Source organism: Protopterus annectens, chromosome 14.part0 (assembly GCF_019279795.1).
Source record: "Protopterus annectens isolate FY-2018-M chromosome 14.part0, PAN1.0, whole genome shotgun sequence".
Lineage (NCBI taxonomy): Eukaryota > Metazoa > Chordata > Ceratodontiformes > Protopteridae > Protopterus > Protopterus annectens.
This window is the reverse complement of record NC_056748.1, coordinates 125,401,693-125,424,660: the sequence shown is the minus strand read 5'-3', so window position 1 is coordinate 125,424,660 and position 22,968 is coordinate 125,401,693. Positions and strand designations below refer to the sequence as shown.

The window sequence follows — 22,968 nt, the reverse complement described above, 5'->3', positions numbered from 1 at the left end:
TCTAAAACCTAGTTTGGGGATGGGTTAAAGGGGAGGACCTCAGTGATTGAGACTTCTCAAGCTGTACGTTGGTGCCTCCCTGATTAGTCTGGACGCTAATGGGAGGAAGGTCTGATCAATTTAAACTGCTGAGAGATGAGAAAAATGTCAGCATATTGTTTCACAGGTAGCCAATTAGCTTTTACAATAGTTTCAATGGTGTTTATTTCTTAGGGAGAGACTGATGAACCTGCATATGGCATTCGAGATGGATTGAATAACAGATTCATTTCCTTTAGAAGTTGCATCAGTCTGAGGGAAACATTCTAGCTGAGCCAGTACGTCACCTTTACCTATGGCATTTGTATAAGGAAAGGAAAGGGAAGATCCTTTTAGTTTATAATACCACAGAGTTGATTTTTCATATGTGTTTAGTCCAGGAAGGGATGAAAATTTAGAAATTGTTCCAAACAAATCCCTAGGTATTTGAATTTTATTTTTAAAGAGGCATAGGTTACAAAAAAGCTATTTGTCTTCAGACTGAGTTATATAAAAAGGGGTTGTTGATTATTTTAAGGAAGTATTAGCTGCAATGGGTGGGCCTTGGTCACCTTTGAAAGTGTGGCAGAGGCCACCTTTTGAAGTCAGGTATTGAACTGGCAGGGTGACGTTTTAGTCATCTTTCTATGATATATTATTTCCTTTATGATAGTTCTCTGGTCACCCTCTCCTAGAAGCAGATTTTGCAGTAACTATATAGAAGGAGGAATTATTTTATTTTGATAAAGTTGTCTTACAGAGGAATTATTTTATTTTGATAAAGTTGTCTTACAGATAACAAACACTTTTTCTTGTCCTTCAACTGTCCTTAACTTTTTGTCTTAGTGATTGTTACACTTCTCCTTTCACACCCTTCAGCAGGTAGACTTTAGAGATTTTCAAAGCTTCAACATAGGACATGGCTAGAGATTTTTTGTGGAATGTGCTTTGTGATGGGGTTTTAAGAGCAGTCAGGCCCATTTGGAGTTCCCAGTCTAGCACAAGCATCCACTACTTTGGTCTACAGATGTGGCTGTCCATTGGGGTTCCATTTCTAGGTGCCGTCATTATGGTCTTTTCTCATCCAGGCAAAAACTGTGTCACATAGTCATAGGAGTAGAGGTATACAGCTAGCATTCTACTCTGGGGAGATTTTGACCACTGATAATATATTTGGAGATGTCTGGCTATACTTTTAATGGGAAGATTTCAAAGGAAATGAAGGCTGGCACATACATGGACACCATTGATGAGATGATGGGCATCTAATATGCAGTTCTCTGTGTTGCTGAGATGTTATGTCACTCCTGAACTTGAGATATTTAGTCATATGTAGCCCTTTTATGGTATATTTAATATCCACACATTATTACTGCATTATTTGCTTTTTAAACTCACAGTAGTCTGACCCTCTTCTTCCTATTTTTTCTTCTTTTTCTTTCCTTTGTGCTAGTTTTACTATAATAATAAAGATCCTTTGCAAAAAGTGAAGGTGCAGGGCCTGGCCATATTAATATTCATCTGTCTTTTGAATGCCTGCTTTATATGTTTCAAGGTTGAAAGGCTGAGAGCTTTGGGCATAATGCAGTAGCCAGACGTGCATAGGAGGCCGATCTGTGTCAATAAACATGCACAGTGACATGAATAACACACACACAACCTAGAGGCACTGGTTGAGTGTTGACTGTTCATCTACTTTCATATCTTTGAGTTATAGACAGAAACTGAAACCCTTGCCGAAAACCCACACAGATACAAGAAGGAGAATCAAAGTCTGTAGAGAAGGGAAATCGGGTGGGGAAGAAAAGGATCACCATGTCTAGCGAGGCAGCAACACAATCCTGTGCGTCCCTGAAAAGATTTATATACTGTGGTTCTGGGGTTGCAAAGTCGATATGCCCATGACTTCATCTAACTCTTGACACTCTATCAATGAAATGTACAAAGAGAAATGTAGAAAAAGAACCATTGGTGAAGCCCAGTATCCATCCTGGACAAAATCATCTTAATAATAGGAATAAAGGAGCAAATCACTCCGCTCTTATATGGAGCAGAGGTCATGCAGAAATAGTCTACATACTGAACGCTTCCACAGGAACTCTCACAGCACACATCAGAGTATGCAGTCATAAGCCATCACCCAAGTCACTGCATTAATTATTGGTTCGATTAACAAACTCCCATAAAGCCCCATAGGTCTGTGCAAGGCAAAATGAGCAGGTGCACAGCTCCGTAGCCTGAAGAGATTTAACTTTGTCTTCAGTTTGTGCTCTCACTACTGTCAGGCGTCTCTTCTTCAGCAGTCAACATATTTTTCCAAAAAAAGCTAAGTAGAATTTCTCTACACTTAGAAAACATTCTCTTGTCTCATCTTTAATACAGAAAAAAAATTAGGACCACAACCCCTATTTCTTGTCCAGAGCTAATGTTCCCACTTTACATGCAACATTTGTAAGACATGCTAACCACGCTATACCACCCCTTTTAAATACCTTCAGCCTTCAATGTATAAGATCTACAGAAGTCAAACAGTAGATCTCCACAGAGACACTTAAAGAGACACATATAACAGGAACATTGATGCACACACCAGGAGCATCATGCAGGAACATCTGAAAAAAAGCTCACCACCAAAGGTGTCTACTGTTGTTCTAAAATTGATGTATAAACCTCAAAATCTAGATTATGAGAATAAAACCACAATGAAGTACACAAATTATCAGGAAAGCATTTGCAACTTCTGCAAAACTCCCAGCATGCCAACCAGTAGCAGGTGGATGTAGGTATTTTTAGTCTGAGTTTAAGCACATATGGTTGCCTCAGCAATAAACAGAATTTAGCCAGCACTATAGTAATTGTCCTTTAAGTATTTAATTCAGCAGACTTTTAAATATAGTGAGTGCGGATATTAATGACCAAGCTGCAAACCTACTTGGCAAAGCGTTAGCTACTGCTTAAGCAAAGCACACTCTGAAGCTCCATACCTCACTATATAACTTGTTCACATCCTGGGCTTGTTTCATCACCAAGTTTTCATCCATTGTTAGAGTATGGTAGTGCGCAGCTCCTTTCATCTTGCCTAAATCCTTCTTATATTGTATCTTAAAACAAACAAAAAGTATAAAAAAAGAAATGGCATCAATTCTGACATATGAAATTACTGACTGCTAGTTCTGAACCCAAGCTCTGGCAGCTACAACAGATAGTTGTGCTTAATACTGCTAGTACCTGCAAACATTCTATATTTAGAAAATGCTTGCTTAGCCTCAATTAATTTTTGTGTAGCATATTTCAGTAAAATATTATGTTTCTGTTATTTGGACCTAGAAAGGGGGCAATAAAGCTATTAAATAACCTAATGCCTTACCAACAAGCTATATAACATCACAATCACATCCTAACTCATTGTTAATTTATCAGTGAAACTAGAAGTTCACCAGTTGGGATTACTATCCTTAGCAGTTAATGCACAACTTATGTACAGCATGTGTGAATGGGACTTTGTAGTGTTTGCAGCTGGAACATCTGGGCCATTGATCAGTAGATAATCAAAGTTCTTGATTACTGAATGTGATTACATATTTAGTAGACATCTAAAGCATTAAATATTTATTATCTGTTACATAAGGTTCTTCAACAGTGTGTCCAAAGTAATATTAAAATAAACTACTAAATGATCTTCGACTGAGCCCTGGTCTTTTACATGCTTCCAGCTTGATTTGCCAGCATAATTCATTTTTCTCCAGCGTGTCATTTTTGTTCTCTTGAAGGGTATCCATGTTGACATTCTCCAGAATGTGGAAAATAAAGCCTTCATGGGCTGGATGTTCTATGAGGTGTTTTGTCAGAACTGCAACATGGACTCCAGTGTCTAAAGGGCCAACTGTAAGAAATGTAACAGCTTTTATACTAGAAAGACCATCAACAAACTCAAAAGACAGATTGTCGAACATCTTCCAGAAAACAGAGCAAAGACCTTAACCCCCCCACCCCAAAACATCTCATGGAACACCCAGACCATGAAGGCTTAATTTTCCGCATTTTGGAGAATGTCAATACAGGTAACCTTCAAGGGAACAAAATGATATACTGGAGAAAGAAGAATTATGCAGGCAAATCAAACTGTAAACATGTAAAAGACCAGGGTTCAACTTGTCCTGTTCCTTACCTCAGGAAACTGAACCACATGAACTGATAACATTTGCCCGTGGAACATATTTCAATGGGAGGAGTGTATTGACACTTTCAAGACGCTTATCAGCTGAAGTTTACAGCCTACCCCTGGTAGGCAGAAATAGGGCATATAAGGAGGGAACCCTACTTGCAACCTTGGATATGGCAGTTCCCAGATTTATTCTTGCATAGTCTGAATAACATGGATAAATTTAAAAGGGGAAAGTCCCTTTTGGAGAAATAGATAAATACTCAGTTTGTGTTTGTGTTAAATATATTAGTTTTTTTTAAGACTTGCCCTGACTGGTTGGCACTTGCCACTAATTTATTTTTGATTGTTTACATTATCTGCTCACCACACATACCCTTCCATCAAACCAAATTCACAGTTCCAATGGAAAGGCTACAATGATCTATGATATGGAGATTTGTTTTTATATTGCTTTATTATTTTTTTTGTATTTTTTATTCTGATATTATATGTCTTTTTAATTAAGGACAGATCTGATAAAGCTGGCACAAAAGCACCACGGACCAGTTTATGGAATTTAACTAAGTGTTTAGATCTCTTTACTTCTCCTGAGGCTCCTAATCTGGATCATATTACATAGAAAAAAATTCTTTAAAGGAATAAGGCAGAGATAGGCCTGAATGACCCCTTCTGTGACAGCCTTCGAGCATCCATCCAATCCACAGTCATGGGGAGGGCTCACCCTCAGTCCAGTCCTCTTGTCTATCCAACCAGAAGCAGTTCCCAGTACATCTCCACCAGCCCCCAAACAGCTTGACTTGTATAAATGTAACTGCACTTGCCTGATAATAGCCACATATACTACAGTGTTTATCATTCCACAATAAAAGGACTCAGATTTTGCAACATGGATTGTGGTGTCTGGAGTTTTCTTTCTTTCTGATTTGAGTACATTCTGTTCTTTGACATAAAAGCACTAAGGCAATTTTCTGATGACCACTGGCACAACCTGAACACTACGGCCAGGGGTAAGAGATAGTTCCACTGTACAGTAGTGCCTGAGACTTTTTTTTTTTACTTTTGCAAGATGCTAAGTAAAATGTTCCAAGAAGTGCAATGTGTTAATTTACTGTGATTTTTCCAGAGGTCCATCCCACTTTCACTGTTTAACGACTAGTCAGCCTGAAGATGGGTAGATATTTAAATAACACTGTGTTCATAAACATGAAATATGCACTCACAAATACAAGTTCTTCCACACAGACAAACACATACACACATATACATACACACACACACACACACACACACACACACACACACACACACACACACACACACGCACACACACACACACACACACACACACACTTACTACTACAAACCAGTGTGATGGCTAAAGCATGACAGGTGACCACACAGAGCTTATAACACTGTTACTATACAGTGCAAGTCATACCCCACTAACTCCAGTCCTGCAGTTATGGACAGGGGAGGATTTTAAGTGTTTCTATCCCCATTGCCATGCCCTACAGCTGTGTGCATTAGCACAGAATGCTAATGAATGATCATGTGATAAAATTAATGCTAATGAAGGGGTCATATGATAAAATAAATGCTAATGAAGGGGTCATGTGATACAATGATTCCCACTGTGAGAGAAAGTACATCACTGTCAGATGGTGACAGAGAGTCAGGTTGCTCTGCTGGGTTGTTGTATTCAGTACAACATCCTCTAAAGGTTCTGACACAGCAATGAATATTTTAAAATATATGAAATTTGCTGTGAATTTGTTCCACTACTGTTTATGCCCTGCCGTATACTGCTGAGAATATCTCATTCTTGCCATCAGGATGTTCCTTGTACCTATTTTTGGACTTGGTGTGCAGTTGTACAGAGTCATATAAACACAATGTTTACAACACCAGCACATCTAACATGCTGACACCAAACCATCACTGCATGTACTGTAATCATAACAAAGGGTAGGACCTGGATGCCTTTATTATCCATTGCTCTTATTGTAATCTTGTAGACAAATTCAGTGTTCATGCTTTACTCAGACGTGTAAAAATATCTATTTTATTACAATCTTTAGGAAATGTATATTTAATACTAGTTTACTGAAATCTCCATGCAAATATAACTTAAAATGGCACTCACATCACTTGCAAGCTGATTGGCCTTCTTGGCATTTTGGTATGCAGGAGTGATCATGGCTGGAAAACTGCCTTTTCCTTGACGCTCTTCAAAATCTTCCATATAAACATCCTAAAAATGAAAACATTTTATGAAATGCCATGTAGATTGGATGACAATTGTATGTCTAAAATCCAGCATATACACATAGGCAGTGCATTTTTTATAGCACAGCCAGTGTGTTTTCAGAGGATGTGTACATAAAGGAAAATGTGACATCTTCTTGTGCGCCTAGCTGAGCACTACCATTCTTACTACTTACCTGACAGAAGAAGACAACTAGCTGTTGGTTGTTTTCTGTAACCATGTTTTATGTTGTTTATTGATGGATGCCCAGAGTCATTCCTGTTTTCAAAAGTTTGCAAAGCATATTTTCATAATGTTTTTCTTTCCTGTCAGTTAAAAATAGCCCAGGCCTTTTAATTACGTTCTTCATTTTTCAAAGCCCTTGGTATATTTTTTCAAACCTGCAAGTTAAAAATCCAATCTGGACTTCCAACAAATTACTTTAAGTACTGAGTGATTTGCCCGAGTTTTTACACATGGGTGAAAGGTTGTTAATCAGTGGAGGAAGGATGAGGCAGTCTATAATTTTTAGCACTTGTAAAAAACGCTTCTTCACTTCAAAGATTTTAGCAAAAGAAAATGTTTTGTAAGGTCTAGATGCCATGGTTATAGGTGCTGCTTTATTCTATGCTTGCTAATGGTGCAGAGTTGACTTGCTGCAGCCTTACCTCAGCAACCATACTCCTCCTACTGCATGACTCAAACTTTTTAAATGTAGATGATAGGTTACCTTGAGGGAAGGAGGGGTTTAAGTCATAGGTACTCACCTCCATAAATGAGAATGATATATCACATTTCCTGATAGCTGTGCGGATGTGACATAGGCCATAATGTCAAGCACAATCTAGTATAATTTATTTTTGGCTTTAAAACTTGTTTACTTAAATTCAGTGTTTTTTTATGAGTTTATGGTGGGCCTATAATTGACCCAGATTTCAAATGACCTCAGTTTTTTTTTCTTATACTCTACTTGCTTTATAATACGTAGAAAGCTACACACAGACCTTTTAGCATGTTACCTTCTTTAGTAGCCTTCACTTTAAAAATGTCTTTAATCAAAGTATAGAAAGTCATGACTCTGGTAACACAGTGATACAGCAGTTTACATTGCTGCTTCATGCAGATTTCATGACATCTCCTGTTTTCCTAACACATTCCAAAGGCATACGTATAAGTAAACTGATGATCCTCTAAATTGTCTATAGGGGTGTATGCGTGTGTGTGTGTGTGTGTGTGTGTGTGTGTGTGTGTGTGTGTGTGTGTCTGTTTGTAACTGACTATTATCTTTTTCAAAAATAGTTCTCTGTCTTACATTCATTGTTTGCTGCAATAGGTTCCAACGTCTGTGTGTCCCTGAACAAGATAATGCAGGCATCATGAAATGACTGAATGAATAAAAATCATGACTAAACGTCATTACTGGTTGCTATTTTCTTCATCCATTTATACTATAACTATTTAATATATGGACTTTATCTATTTTATAATTGATATTAGGTATTGCCAACATTGTTACACACACATACACACACACACACACACACACACACACACACACACACACACACACACACACACACACACACACACGTCTCATGAAATATTAAATGCTCAAAAAAATGAATGTAAAAACAAATAATTTTAGAGCAAATCTAAAAGGATCAAAAACTGGGGAAAAAAAATAAAACTAACTTTTTGCACAGGATAAGCCTGTCTGTACCCTCCATACCCCATGCTAATTATATATACCAATTTCAAGATCACACAACAGTGGGGTACAGGCTTACTTCCTTACCCTGCTATAAAGCAATCTGATATAAAACCACCATGAAAATGAGTGTTTGCTCCTATAAGTGTTTGTTCTTGTAAATTCTAACCATATATTTGTATGTATATCTATATCTATATTTATATCAATATCTATATCTGTAGCTATCTAGCTATATGTTATACCAACATTAGCCCAATATTTCTTCTAATAATAGCTGCTGATGTTAGTAGAAGGTGATTACACAGGCATTTAAGTGTTTTAACGCAGATTTTTTTTAAACACATTTAATAAATTATCAAGTAAGACACAGGCATGCATACATTAACAAAAAAGAAAAAAAAAACATAATTTTTTTCATGCATTATACACTGCATATAGTTCTCTTTATAGCAACTGTCACACACTTCAACCATTACATTTATCACATACTTCCTGCCTTTTCTTAAACCTCACTCCTCCTGTTGAATACTATTCTGCATATATTATTCCAATAACTTCAATTTATTCTATGTAAGTAGCTCCTTCCCTTTTCTAAAGATCACATTCCATTTCTTTTATCTCTTTCATAATATTCAATACTTCAAATACAGTTGGTTTAGACTTTGATTTCCACTTTATAGTAATTGCTTTCTTGTCAGCTGATAGCATTAAACTTAATATGTCCTTACTATGTCTAGACAATGCAGATCCTGTGTCCCAGCTCAAAAGAACCATTTCCTTAGTTACAGCAATTTGCTCCCCAAAAGTTTCTGACAGAGTACTCTGTAGTGTGGTTTTAAAATCTGCCAACTCATTATACTCCCAAAAACCATGTTCCCAGTTCCCATCATACCTCCATCATTTGTTAGCTGACTGAGGAAAAATTCTTTGAAGTCTACTCCTGGTATAATAATATATATGTAAACACTTCCAAGCAAACATTGTAAACTTTCTGAACTTTGTTGAATACTTGGGGGCCATACAGATACCCCCATTCTTCCTTTGTAAATTACTTTTCCAGTCTCCTTTCCCAATCTTTTATAACCTCCTTAGATTGATTCTTATAGTTATCAAATATTGTATATTGTATATGGCAAACTAATTATACCTAGTGATAGCTTTCCCTTAGGACTCCTTTATTCATTTCCCTTTGTCTACACTTTGATATCAATCCCTGGTAGGGAAGGCAATCTTTAACTAGCAGTGCAAACTTTGGCTTGTCCTCATCAAACTCCAGCCCCTTTCCCCTCTCTAGGTATTTGCTATTAATACATTGGTTCCCTTGCCAGCTTTCTCCACTAAATTCCAGCCCATCTTATCTATTTTCTGTACCCCTACTTGCAGGTATCCTTATTAGAAAAGCCATTCTCCATTACAGAGTTGACTCAGTTCTTAGAATATTTTCTGCAGCATTATGAATATAGTAACCCTGTATGGTTATTGTCATTCTCCTTAAGGATCTGCATCCAAAATCCTACTGTCTTATTTCTAGACCCCCCCATTTCATCATCATCATCGCTTTCCACTTTGATTCATAACCTCCTACTTGTGTTATGTATATGAGCCTTAACTGTGTAGTGCTGAAATATCAAAACAAATCAGGTAATCCTAAACTACCTTGTTCTACAGGGAGGATCAACGTATACCACATAACTCTTCCCCTCCAGCTCTTTATTGGTTATTGATTATTGTCTGCATCTTCTCCTCTGGTTGACAAAAATATTCCTGACCTGTATATAAAACTAGAGAGAGTTAAAACATGTTCACTGCTTGTAACGTACTATCCGTATCCATTACCAAAAGCTTCCAGTTTCTCAGCTTTGCATTATTTTTAAGTCTCTTCTTAAATAACCATAGCTGTCATAACAGAATACTTTTTAATCCTTGTTCCTAAATATTTCTTCTTATGTCCCAGTAAAGATAGGTATTGATGAACTAATTCAAGTGTGGATATATAATTTATGGCTACAGGATTTGTTTTAACTTCATTAATTTTATATCCCAAAAGACTTGAAACCTTCTAAAAAAGTTCAACAAAACAGAAATGTAGTCTTCTGGATTTTATTATGTACAAAATAATATCTTCTGCACATAAAGCCAGTACTTCTTGATTACAATACTAATTACGTTCCTGTATTTCTGAGTCCCTTATTTTCCCTATCAATGACTCTAAATATAAAGCAAATAAGAGAAGGGAAAGTGGACACCCCTGCCTGGTTTCTCTATCGAAACATAGCTTATCAAAGAGGAACCCTCCCACCTTAACCCTTTCCTCAGATCCTTATGGTTTTACTCAACATTTAAACATTTTTTTAGTATTTGACTTAATCATCTTAAATTTTTTTTTATTAAGTTACTCTGTCTGAATAGGTTAAGCCATGCAGTACATAGTGAAGAAAACTTGCATATTTTATGTTACTACTACATTGTAAAGAAGATTTATAAATACACACTGCCTGGAATGCAGAAATGGTTAGTATGAGAGATAAATCCTACCAAAACAGGCTGCTCTCATGATAGCCCTTTCCAACTCAGAGACCACCCTACTAAAATGATTTTGCATGAGCAGAAAGATCTCCAAGTAGGTTGGTCACTCTGATCCTGCTGCTGGATAATTAGGCCATCCAGGGAAGCCACTAATGATAATTAGTCATGTGTGCTCCTTCAGAAAAGTCGGCAGTAAATGATTTACACAAAAGATTGAGTAAAAGAATTGCTCATCTACATAAATTAGCATGGCCACCTGTGGTAATTAACAAGGGTAAAAGATGGCACTCACCTATTTTAGTCAAAGGGGGGAGCACATTACAAGTAAAGTGAATGAAGTTCAGGATAGACTGAGGTAGAATATAAGAAAGCTATAGACCAAAGGTGTGTCGCTGCTTGCTGAATACAGACCATAAGTTATAAGCATGATATGGATACAAAGTATCATGCTGGAGAGATATGAAGGGGTCACCCTGAACCAGAAGAAATAACAGGGGAGTAGGGGCCACAGACTTCAGAGTTTAAGGGCCAACTATTCCCTAGGTCTGCATAAGTACTTATTCCCATGGGTATTGTAGGCCATAGAATAGAGTAGCTGAATGAGTGGGGAGGAGAAATGCATAAAGGCATTCAGGGGGGCATAAAATAGATGGACAAAGGGTAAGAAAGGCAGGGAAGGGATAAAGGGAAAGAAAAAGGTCACAATAGACAAGCTGACTGTATTTCTGTCATCATGCACCTGTAATACACTGATTTCCATGGCACACTGCTGGCAAGCGATAACCAGAGAGCATACCTTTCTAGAAAACTCTCTTTGTCTAACCAATTAGTCAGTTTTGAATCCATGATATTAAATGTGGCATTACATGTAAGCTGCTTACTTCAGTATGATGTGAATTTCCAAAGAATTTCTGAAGAACTGTTTAATTAAGTGACTTGCATAGAGTCATATACAAGGCAAATGGATATTAAGGGAATCAAACCTAGTACTACAGGATACAGTTCATTATCCCAAAACAATCTTAATCCTCAGTGCCAAAATGCCAGCTACCAGTGTTACAGTACACACATGTCATAGCACATAAGGATTTTCAAAGTCATGCACACCAAACAAAATAAGATGAGAACCTGGACTCACCTCACCAAATGCTCCCTCCTCGGTTGTAGAGGAACCTTCAGCTCTGCTAACATGACTGGCTTTTCCCTTTATATCATTCATGTAACGCTGCTGGTACTTGATCTGACAGAAACAAAGCAGGTGGAAATTCAACAACAGAGATGTTTCATAAAGCAGACATTTGATTTGCACAGCAACATACTATTTTTTATAATTTTCCACAGTATTAGGTCAATCACAACTGAATGTTTTTTATAACTGAATGTTATAAGCTAATAAACTAATATTCTGCATTTGATTTTCAAAACTCAAGCAGTGCACAAGCAATACTGTGAAAAAAAGGTTTTCTGACAGAACGTTTAGGCTTACTTAAGTTCTTTAGAAAACAAAAATTAATAGATGCTACTCTGCTATTACATGATGACAACACATTTAAATATCAACCATTCTTCTGATTAAAAAAATCATTAAACACAAAGATTATGATTAAAGAATGTATGCCTGATTCAGCTGCATAGTTTTATATCGTAAAGCTCTGGATAAGCTCTACATTTCAGAAAGAACTCCTCCCTGGAACCTTGCCTCTTATTATCTCTGTTGCTTCACTGAGGGTATGTAAAGTACTTTTAAGGAGATGCAGGTTGAGAGTGTACGAATCTTAACTGGTACTGTTGTTGGTGAAGTGTATGATAGAGTTCAAATAGGAATGCCAGTATTAAGCAGGTATTCCAACATGAACAGTGTGCTTCCTTACGTCATTCAAAGCTCTGATGCCCACAAGTATCCTGGTAGCAAATGACACCTTCAAACACTTTCCCTCTACTGGCAAAACCAAAATGCTGCCCTCAGCCATCCCAACCTAATAGGTATTGGTACACTCTACTGGATCTTGCCATGGCATCTGGCTCCTTTTGTATCATGGTGGAAGATGATGCACCCCAAACACTCATAGTGTCAGTAATGAGTAATGATCCGCAACTCCCTCACAACTGCAGTTGCAAATAATGCTTCCTAATGACTGTCTGAGGGATACTGGTAGCAAACAATGTTGTTTGCCTTCCTCTGTCATAATCTTGTCAATATTCAGAATCCCTTGCTTATCCACACATGCATTCATTCTCTCTGTGCTCAGAATCCCCTAGTTACCCCATGCATTACCTCAGCCATTAGTCCCCTGATTGAAACCTGTATCCTGTCTGTGCTGTTCCCTGCCTACTCCATGCATCCTGGCAGTTTTGAGATACCCACATACCCCATGCATCCTGTCTTTGCTGTGCCCACTACCTAGTGGCATGCATCTTGTCTGTGCTATGCTCCCTACCTAATGGCATCTATCTTATCTGTGCTGTGTCCCCTACCTAATGCACCGTTGTGTTAAATTCTCTGTCTACTGCATGCACCCTATTTATGTTAAAAGTCCCTTGTCCACCCCATGCATTACATCAGTCCAGAGTCCCCACCTTAAACCATGCTTCTTGTCTCTGCTATGTCCTCTGTCTACCCCAAGCATCCTGTTGATGTTCAATCCTCTCCATGTCAATGCTTCACATCTTGTAGGTTCTCAGTGCCCTACATTTCCCCTAGTTGTATTGTCTGTGCTAAATGTCCTACCTACTCCATGTATCCTGGCAGTGTTCCCAGTCCCCAACTTTTCCACACATCATTTCAGTGCTTAGCGTCTCTCCTTTCTTCTGCATGCATCCTGTCAATGCCAAGTCTCTTACCTACTCTGTACATCTTTTCATTGCTGAATTCCATTCATACCCCATGCATCCTTTCAATGCTGAGTTGCCTACATACCCAATGCCAACTATCAGTGCACAGAGTCCCCTGCCTTCCCAAAGCCTACTGTCAGTACTAAGTCACCTGCCTTCCCCTTGCATTATTGTCAGACTCTGAGTTCCTTGTTGGCCTGTGCATCCCAATTAACCCACCATCCATCCTGGTAGTGATCAGTGTACATAGCTATCCAGGTACCTAGCCCATCAATTGTCAGAATACACTCTGACTCCTATACACATCTCAGCAACAACAGATATACTCCTCCAAGAATGCCAATATTGTTATGGTCTAATTTAGCCACCGCTATCATGTCGGTGACCGAACTTTGATCACCCTCCCTCATTTCTTCCCGAAACTGAAAATCAGGTCTATCATACCCAAAGAAACTTTCTGTAAGTTGTCATTCTGTTTAACTGCCCCCACTTTTGATCCACCTTATCCATGGTCTCTGTATCCCTGGTTCACCCCACTGGACAACGAATGATATGAACTACCTATGTTAACAAGATCAGAGTGACTGCAGAAAATGAACATGAATCGTATTGTGTAGGTTGCCTAGTAAGTGATACCATGTCAACTGTTCAATGGTCCTTCTACCCAAATACCTCCCTCTGAGTCATTAGGTTTGCAGAGCTTTGTTCTGCAGTGCTGACACTGACTTTTCTAGAATCTCAGCTAAAGGTTAATGTTGTAGTTCAGATGGCAGCAAAGTACCCTGCATCTGAGCTTCATTCCAGAAATGCAGGGATCTTAGTTTTTACTTGCAACTTTGTGAACCACAGCAAGCCAGATCAAAGATCACGGTCACCTCTGAAAAGAGCCACTTATGTATATTAGGACTAATCTGGTTACATCAAGTAAGAAAAATGCTAATAACATTGTCAGGTACTGATGGGCATGAGCCTAGAGTGACTTTAAAAAATGAACTGCAAGGCATTCCATTTTTAATTTTGTTTAGAGAATGGGCAAAATGTACATTAAACCCTGATGGGAGAATGAACATTCTCCAGCAGGTGTTAATATACAGGTAATGCCTGCTGAAAACCAAGTCTGTTGCTTCATGGCAGCATATTACGCTGCTGTGGAGCTTGGACTGTAAGAAAGCTAATGGCCACCATTAATTTATACCCACTAAGTAGTGCTTTCGCTGTTTAGTGAGCATAAAATTAAAAGAAACATTAAAAAAATGAAACTGTGTGTGTGTGTGTGTGTGTGTGTGTGTGTGTGTGTGTGTGTGTGTATGTGTGTGTGTGTGTGTGAGGAAGACAGAGAGGGACAGGCAGAGACAGATCGATTGAGTAGTGGCAACAGAAGTTAAAAGTAGGAGATATGCATACCTCTCAACCTCTTAGCTTAAGAAATCTGGATAAAGCTTAACATAAAGGGGGCAAAAAGGCTCAAAAATACATTGCTGTTATAAAATTAAAAAGTTGCTAGAATAAAAGCATTTGTTTTAGCATGCATTTTCTGAAGAAACTAAAGTCTAAAACTCAAATGTTTGTCATTATTTAGTGACTTCAGTCTCAGATGATTTGCCAGCAAACCACAAATTTTATGAGTAACAGGTCAAAAAATTAGGTAAAGATCTGAACATTCTTTGGCAACCATATATTTTGGATGCAAAATACTTCCAATAACTCTATTTACATATACTGCAGCAAATCTGAAACATTATGAGAGGAACTATTGTACTTCACAAATATACTACAATAATAATAATAACAATAATAATAATAATAATTAAAAAATAAATAAATAAGTAAAACACAACAGTTTTATAGATAGTGCATTCTCTAAATGCAATAGTGTCCTGCAGGGTGTGTGTTACTGTGTAAATAATGCCCTTCCAAAAGTGTAGAGGCCCTCCACCTGTGACGTCATGCCTCAGAACACCACTGGGTGTGTATTTTTTACCCAGTAACACACAGCCAGTTGGGCATTGTTTGCTTGCATAACAAACACAAGAACAATGAGTCTTGGATATTCAGGTGCTCATAGCTTCTACCTTCTCCTTTTGCTCCTAAATACCTTGACCATTTTTTACAACTAGATCATCAGTTCTTGAAGATTACAGTTTCATCATCTTCCATATTACTATTAACAACCAGAGTTAACTATACCGGTCTGGGATTGGGGTACAACCTAATACAGGTGTGTTGCCTGCAAATACCTGTTGTTCATATACAAACATGAATATATCATCAGTGCCAATAAAATCATTTTTGTATTCTATGAAGTCATGTATTCCACCAGGTTTTAGCATCTTAGATTCTTGCTACTTGGAAATATTTAAATATTTACGGGTCTATTTAGGTAGTGACTGCACCTTCTACTGTCATGTCCTACAGATTCTCTCTGTAGGAAACCTGCTCTAGAAAGGTACACTAAGTAGATGCAACTCATTCAGCTTTCTTGCCACATGCAGACTTCATGAAAATTGCTTGTCAGAGGCTACAATGTCGAGACGTTGTTGAAAATGGAGAAGTTTGCTACGAAGTAACAAGAGAGACACTCTTCTTCCACTCCATCAGTTTTACACTTAGTGCATATCATTGGAATCACCCCTACTGACTTCAGTAACACGAAAGACAGCAGCAGAAGTAAATATGCCACTAATAACAGATGGTTCATTTGAGAAGGAGTGGGTGAGAACATTAAAACTTCCCAAAGCAGAAATAAGCCTTCATAAAAGATCCAAAACATGAGCAACAAGTAATATCTGTAAATGAAATGAATCTGGGATACTATCATACCTATCAATTGCACAGATTTTTGCAGAATGTCCAGATTTTTGCTTCATACATTTGGTCAATTTTTTATAAAGTTGTGTGTTTTTTTTTTTTTTTTGGCAAATTCTTAGCAAATCTTTGAAGACTGAGGTTCATAAATAATGATAGACATTTGAATTTCAGACTTTATACCCTTCAGAAAATTTATGCTAATGCAAAACCTGCTATTCTATTAAATTTTTAAAGTTTGCAAGATTTATATTTAAAAATTGCCCCTGTTTTTGTTCCTTTGTGTCCCTGTTATTTATGGCTTTCTCCAGACGCCTTGCTCTAAGAGGTTGAGCGGTATGGATACTATACTTTACAGATATAATATATGGCATGTTTAATGGAAATGCCGTGTAAATCTAAATTCCAGAACAGGGCAGCACAGCAACTGAAGGACCACAGCTGGGAGACAATGAGCCCATTAACATTTCATGTGTTTTAAAACTAAAAAATATTTTCGGATAGAAACTTGGGTTCAGCAAGGACATTTGTTTGCTTGTTTTTTCTTCATTTTCAGACATGGAATTATTTGTCAATTAATCAATTTGTAATTGTATTTCTTTAATTAGCTTGATTGGATGTGTATTTTAGGGCTGGGTTGTTTTATGCACTTTGAGGAAGTCCCTGCACTGAGGGAAGAAAGCGCTTAACCTTGTTCATTAAAGCTGTGATTTTATTGACTTGGTCTTCCAGCTGTGGTCCTTCAGTTGCTGTCCTGGAGTTTGTTTTTGCCATGGTTTTGGATGTAAAGTTAACTGCAGGATACACCAAACCATGCCTTTCAACTTTTTTGCCCAAGAAATCTGTACAAAGACAAAAATGATGGGGAGATGAGGGCCCGAAAATAGGAACAAATCTTAAATATTGCTCTTATAAACTTAGAAAGTTGATAGAGTAAAAGATTTTCTGTCAAAGTATATATATTCTTAAGGATATAATATCTAAAATTCAAATGTCTATCATTGTTTAGTGACTTCGGTACTCAGTGATTTGCCAAACAAAACCCATAAGTTTTATGAGGAACAGACAAAAAACGAGGCAAAAATCTGGACAGTTGAGAAGCATGCAGCAAACCATTTTCCTTTCTATTAGCTTCTTAAACATTTAGACCCCAGCAGTCAATCAAGTCTGAACAAACAGTTTACATGTGATAGTCTTGTGTGAGCTTTCATGTGATACTACATAGATGTCCTCCTAGTATAGTGAAATTTTAGTAAACAACATTTTTTGCCTTTCAGATTTGCAAATTACCCTAATAATATATTTCATTGCAAAGAGTTCTTCATAAAATAAAATTGTATTTACTTGTTTTTGTTTACTGAAGATCTATGCTAAACATAGCCCATCCCTATTTAAGAATACAGTCTGGGAGAACTAAATATAACAATCAGAGAAACATTTGGATAAATAATGAACAATCAAAAGAAAAAAAATAACTATATCAGTTTAGGCAACCTCAAGTTGCAGGAGTTAACAAAAGATATCTAAATAAACTATACAGACACTGAGATGGTAACAAGAAAAGGCATTACTTATACTTTGCCTCTCTATGCAGAGAGTTGTTGAAAGAGTACAATAGGGAGGGACTTTCTCAGTGGAGAAAGTCAGAGAACACATTGACCGTGACACGGCAAAATAAACAACGGTGGACATACCTTTCAACTGTGTAGATTTTTGCAGAGTGTCCAGATTTTTGCATCATATTTTTGGTGTGTTCTGAAAGAAATTTTTGTTTTTGTCTGGCAAATCACTGAGTGAAGTCACTAAATGACAAACATTATTTTTCCTACAGAAAATGCATGCTAACACAAATCCTTTTACGCTGGCAACTTCCTATGTTTATAAGAGCGATTATTTGTTCTTTTGAGGGTTATGACAGTGGAGCTGCTCTGTAGTTTTAAAGTGATATTTCACAAACAGAGAAAGGTATGAGCACCTTAGCTAGGACTCAGACTCTGTTTGTCCCTAATGTTCTAGTATTGCTAATTAACTGCATCAGTATGATAGATAAACTCTGGTACACCAGGAATGGCATTTTTCCCCTCTAAAACTTTTCTTGGGTAAACCTATAATTATGATCTCAATTTTTTACTTTATATATTTTTAATATCTTATTTTGGCTTTGATTTTTACTATTTACATTTTTATTAATTTAATCTACCTTCCTTCTGCAAACTGTCATTCATATGGTATGGGCCTGAGTATCAAAATTTTGTGCAGTGATGCACACTTTTTCCTCTGTGTTGATCTGTATGACAATAAAGTTTACTTTGACTTTGACTTTGACTTCTGGAAAATAATTTTGAGGGATCTAGTTTTAGGATTTAACCTTACATTTTGCTGAAAGAAATGTGACTATTGCAACAAATACATAATACATACAGTGTGGCTTCTTTAAGATGATGTTCTTTACTGCCTCATGTCCGGTTTGTTTCAAAATATGTCTTTTACTAGCTAGCTTTAGCAGGCCTGATTCTGCTTTTGGAAGTTATTAGAAGCAGAACTGTCTCCTGAATGCAAACTGAACTGCACATATGCTGCAGCTGTGTGGAATAAAGAATAGTTAACTTTTATTTATCTTCATGGTATCCCCAATTTCTTAGGCTACTTTAAACGAAAGCTTTCACAGGCTGGTGATAATGATTTGAACCAGTGAAAGAAAACCTGCAGAAAATGGTCATAGTTAGCACTTATAATTTTACCCGACCCTGAAATTCGAAGCTGGAAAGGCTGCCGTGACATGTCATCTCCTGTCGGCATTGCAAGCAATGAAAGAGAATCAGAGATACATCAGTTTTGTTAAACTACATCAGAACAACATTTGGTTTGATGAAAAATCTGCTTAATTCAGATAAACCACAACAATGACTTCTTAGTTTCCTAGATCATCATTTGAACCAAAAGAAAAGAATGCTGATATATAATTTCAAATTTAAATTATGAAGCAGCATGGCTAATGAACCTGTTACTAACTATGATACCAAAATAAAGATGTGCCCTCAATGTTGTAGTTAAATACAACTCCTACAAAAATACTGCAATACATACATGTCTATGGGATAAACAATGAAAAGCTGCTGGGTGGACAAGATTTAACTTTTAGAAAAGTATTGGAAATATCTCAAGAAAGTTAAACAGCTTACATATGTATGGTAGATCTGCATAAATGTGCAAAAATGTTTCTTATAGAAAAAATATACAAAAAGCTAATATACAGTGGATTATTAAAACAGAAAGATGTGCAAAATAAGCCAACTGTGGGTAGAATTGTGATATATACATTATAGGAGTTACAGCAGCAGAATTATCTGGTTACATTGATGAAATCTGTAGAAAGGAAATACAATTTTCACTTAGAATACTGTTAATATGCAAATCTATTCACATAAAGTTAAAAATAAACAGTATTGTCATGGAGGTAAAATTGCCATGCAACATACAATGTGTAGAAAGGTGAGAAGCAGTCAACATGCACCCATATGTGAATTTCATAGGTTCTCCCCTAGGTGTCTGTTAAGACTGAATGAAGAATATGCATTACAACAAATAAACACAAGCTGTAGTGTGAAGGTGAGGAGTTACAGAGAAATGAAAATGCCTGAATTTGAAGAATGCTAATCTGCTTTGAAAGCAAATGCAAGGCATAAAGTAGTTGTACTGGAGTGTCTATGACATAGCTTCATTAAAGGACTTAGCAACAACATTGCATTTGATTGCTACTTATGGTTCTGGTCCAAATTTGCTGGCAAAAGATGGCTACAGAAAATAAATATAGCCTTGAACTCAATAAATCAGATGTCTGACAGAAAACAAAAGTATAAGGAAATATTTCAAAAGTAGATATGACACATGCTTCCAAACATGCTATGTTAAAGATTTTAAAATGTAGGTAGCACTAACTACTCATACAGATGTAATATGTTACCTTTTGTAGACTCATGCAATGTTGTAAGGCATTGTTATGTTCTGCTTTACAGGTATAACTCACCTGCATGAGTAAAAGTTTAAAGAATTTGAATTATGCCTGCACATTAGGTAAAAGTTTAGTTTTATACTGCACTATATATTTATTGAATGTACAGTGCTGATATCAGATGTATAGAGTTGATACTGCAATGACAACCCCTTATAGATAGAGACAACATGTCATGGGAATTTCAGCTGCTAGGTTCCTAATGGTCTACTGGGACAATTGCGTAGTATAAAACAATGAATCTATGAACACATATATTGTAGAATTGTAATAAATCCCAAATATCACTGAGTATGGCTGACACCTCACCATGCAATGCTGAGTAATGTGGCTACTTATCCTGCAACTCAGTGATGCCAGATACGTTTTTGTACATCAGCCATATGGTCAATATTTTTTACAACCATAAATACAGTCGACATTGCATGACTCTGCAAAAGGTAACATGTTACTTCTGAACAAATCTTTATGAATAGTTGTTGCTACCTACATTTTAGAATCTTCATCTAACATAGCATGTGTGGATGCATTGAACTGTAAATTGTTTACAATGAACACATATTTCTAAATTGTGATCCATAATATTATATTACCCATAGATACAGCTACCTTTTCTTGTGCAAGGGCCTACTGTGTTACATTTTCTGCACAAAAAAAAATTCTCTGAGTACATTTGGCTCTAGGCCAAATTCTTGCAAATATGCAAACCTTAAAAAAAATATTCCATTCACTTATACGTTCTTACTCCAAAGTTGTTGCAACTTCTAGAAAGAGTGATTGTTCTTCAAATTTGACTGGCCTCTTGCTGTTGTCCTTCAACCTCAGGGAAACATTGCTCATTCTATTTCAGGTCTTTACCAGTCATTGCAATCAGTGGTCAGCAACCACATTATCTGTCAATTTAACTCTGGCAAGCAAGGTTCAAGTAATTAGAAAAATGAGCTTACAAAGTTCCAGGAAATTAAACTAAATCATGGCCCATAATCACTATATGCTCACAAACAGCATGGGACCATTTTATTGTCTGTGGTAAAAGATAAAGAAAGGACCAAGAAAAATGAATGTGTGCATCCTCTCATTCCAGAACTTCTGCATGTTGTTAAATAATTTGGTGCTCCCATAGTGGCTTTTTAAAGGCAGGGTCCAGCTAATGGACCTACCGAACTAAAACGTGTTAACAAGAAGAGCACTCAGCTATATCGATGAGGTGTTAGGTGTCTACATAACATTTTTTACATTATTTTATTACATTTTGGAACCGTGACTTCATTCAGTTCTGCTGTGTTGACTGGTTACTCTTTTACTTGGATTATTTGATTTGTGTTTAACCAATCTTTATTTGCTTGCCCTGGTATGCTTTTTTGTTTAGTCTAAGTAACAAACTGCCTGAAAACAAAGCCCTCCTTCAACTGGAATACATTCGAGTGGGTATTATTATTGAACCCTGGTTTAAAAGTGCAAAACACACGCCCTCTATACCAGGGCTCTGTGCCTGCCATGCCTTTAGGCATAATGAAACCTTTGGTGGAGCATCCATATTTGTTAAACACCTCTAGACCCACAAACTGAACTTAGTGGGATTCATCTCATTATAAATAAAACCATTAGATCATACCATGCCACAATATCCCCTTGATGACCTCCAAAACTTACCCATATCTTGAACATATTGGATAACCTCCATATATACAAAAACTCCATAATTCTGGGAGACTTTAACTGTTCATATGTTCATAGGTTCCTAGGTTCATACTAGGCTATCTGCCCTAGGGCATTTATAAGCCTAGCCAGAATGTGTTTGGCTTTCACCACCCATTTTAAATTAATTTTGCTATGCCCTTTTTTGAGGTTAGTATACTGTGCCTCTGTCTAACAGTGACACATAAGTGATACCCGGGGTAAGCCTACGATCTCCCATCCACTCATCAAGATTCCTCTTGAAGAGAGTCAATGAGGGACTCTGCCTAACCTGGCCTGGGATTTTATTCCAGAGTGAAGGGAGCCTCTGGGTTATGAATCTGTCCCTCGAGCATGTCCTATTTATTTCAGTGCTGAGGCTCAAGTCTCTCGAGCACATAGCTTGATGGGATTTGGATTTTCTGAGGTGCAGCATGTCCATTAATTCTGGGTTGGACATGGCTTTATATGTCAGGCACAGATCGCCTCTGAACAGGTGGTATGCCACTGAGTAGAGCTGGAGTTTCTTTAACCGGGCAGCATATGGCATCTGTTTGAGCCCTTTGATCCTCTTGGTGAGGTACTTTTGGGGTCTTTCCAGTTGCTGCAGGTGTCTGGTAAGGTACATCCCAAAAGGGGCATTGTACTCAATTATGGGCCTGATGAGGGATGAGTAAAGAGGCACGATGACCTCCCTGATCTAGATGTGAATCCCTTCATGATTAGGTGGGCTATATAAAATGTTTTTCTAACCACTTTGGCCACGTGGTTGTCAAATGAGAGACTGCTATCAACTTGGGTCCCCAGGTCCCTAATTACTTCTTCTGTACTTAATGGATTACCACCTATGTGGTAATTTGTGGGCACTTTGTTTTTGCCAAAGGGGATGACTATACACTTTTTGGCATTTAGCTTGAGGCCATGGCTCTGGCACCAGTTGTCTGTTTCTATGAGGCCCTTTTGGAGGATGCTTGTGT

The 22,968-nt window shown here is 37.3% G+C and overlaps 1 protein-coding gene across 3 annotated transcripts in view; it reads right to left on the bottom strand.

Annotated features, from left to right (window-relative positions):
- Nucleotides 1-22,968, bottom strand: part of LOC122788887 (nebulin related anchoring protein) — a 503,978-nt gene that overhangs the window by 306,179 nt on the left and 174,831 nt on the right. For 2 of the 3 annotated variants that reach the window (XM_044055830.1, XM_044055833.1), the window contains exons 9-11: nt 11,804-11,905; nt 6,327-6,434; nt 3,003-3,119 (exon numbers count right to left, since the gene is read on the bottom strand). In XM_044055830.1, coding sequence (XP_043911765.1) covers nt 3,003-3,119; nt 6,327-6,434; nt 11,804-11,905 — 327 coding nt within the window. The remainder of the gene's footprint in view (nt 1-3,002; nt 3,120-6,326; nt 6,435-11,803; nt 11,906-22,968) is intronic. The other variant, XM_044055831.1, reaches the window with a different exon arrangement.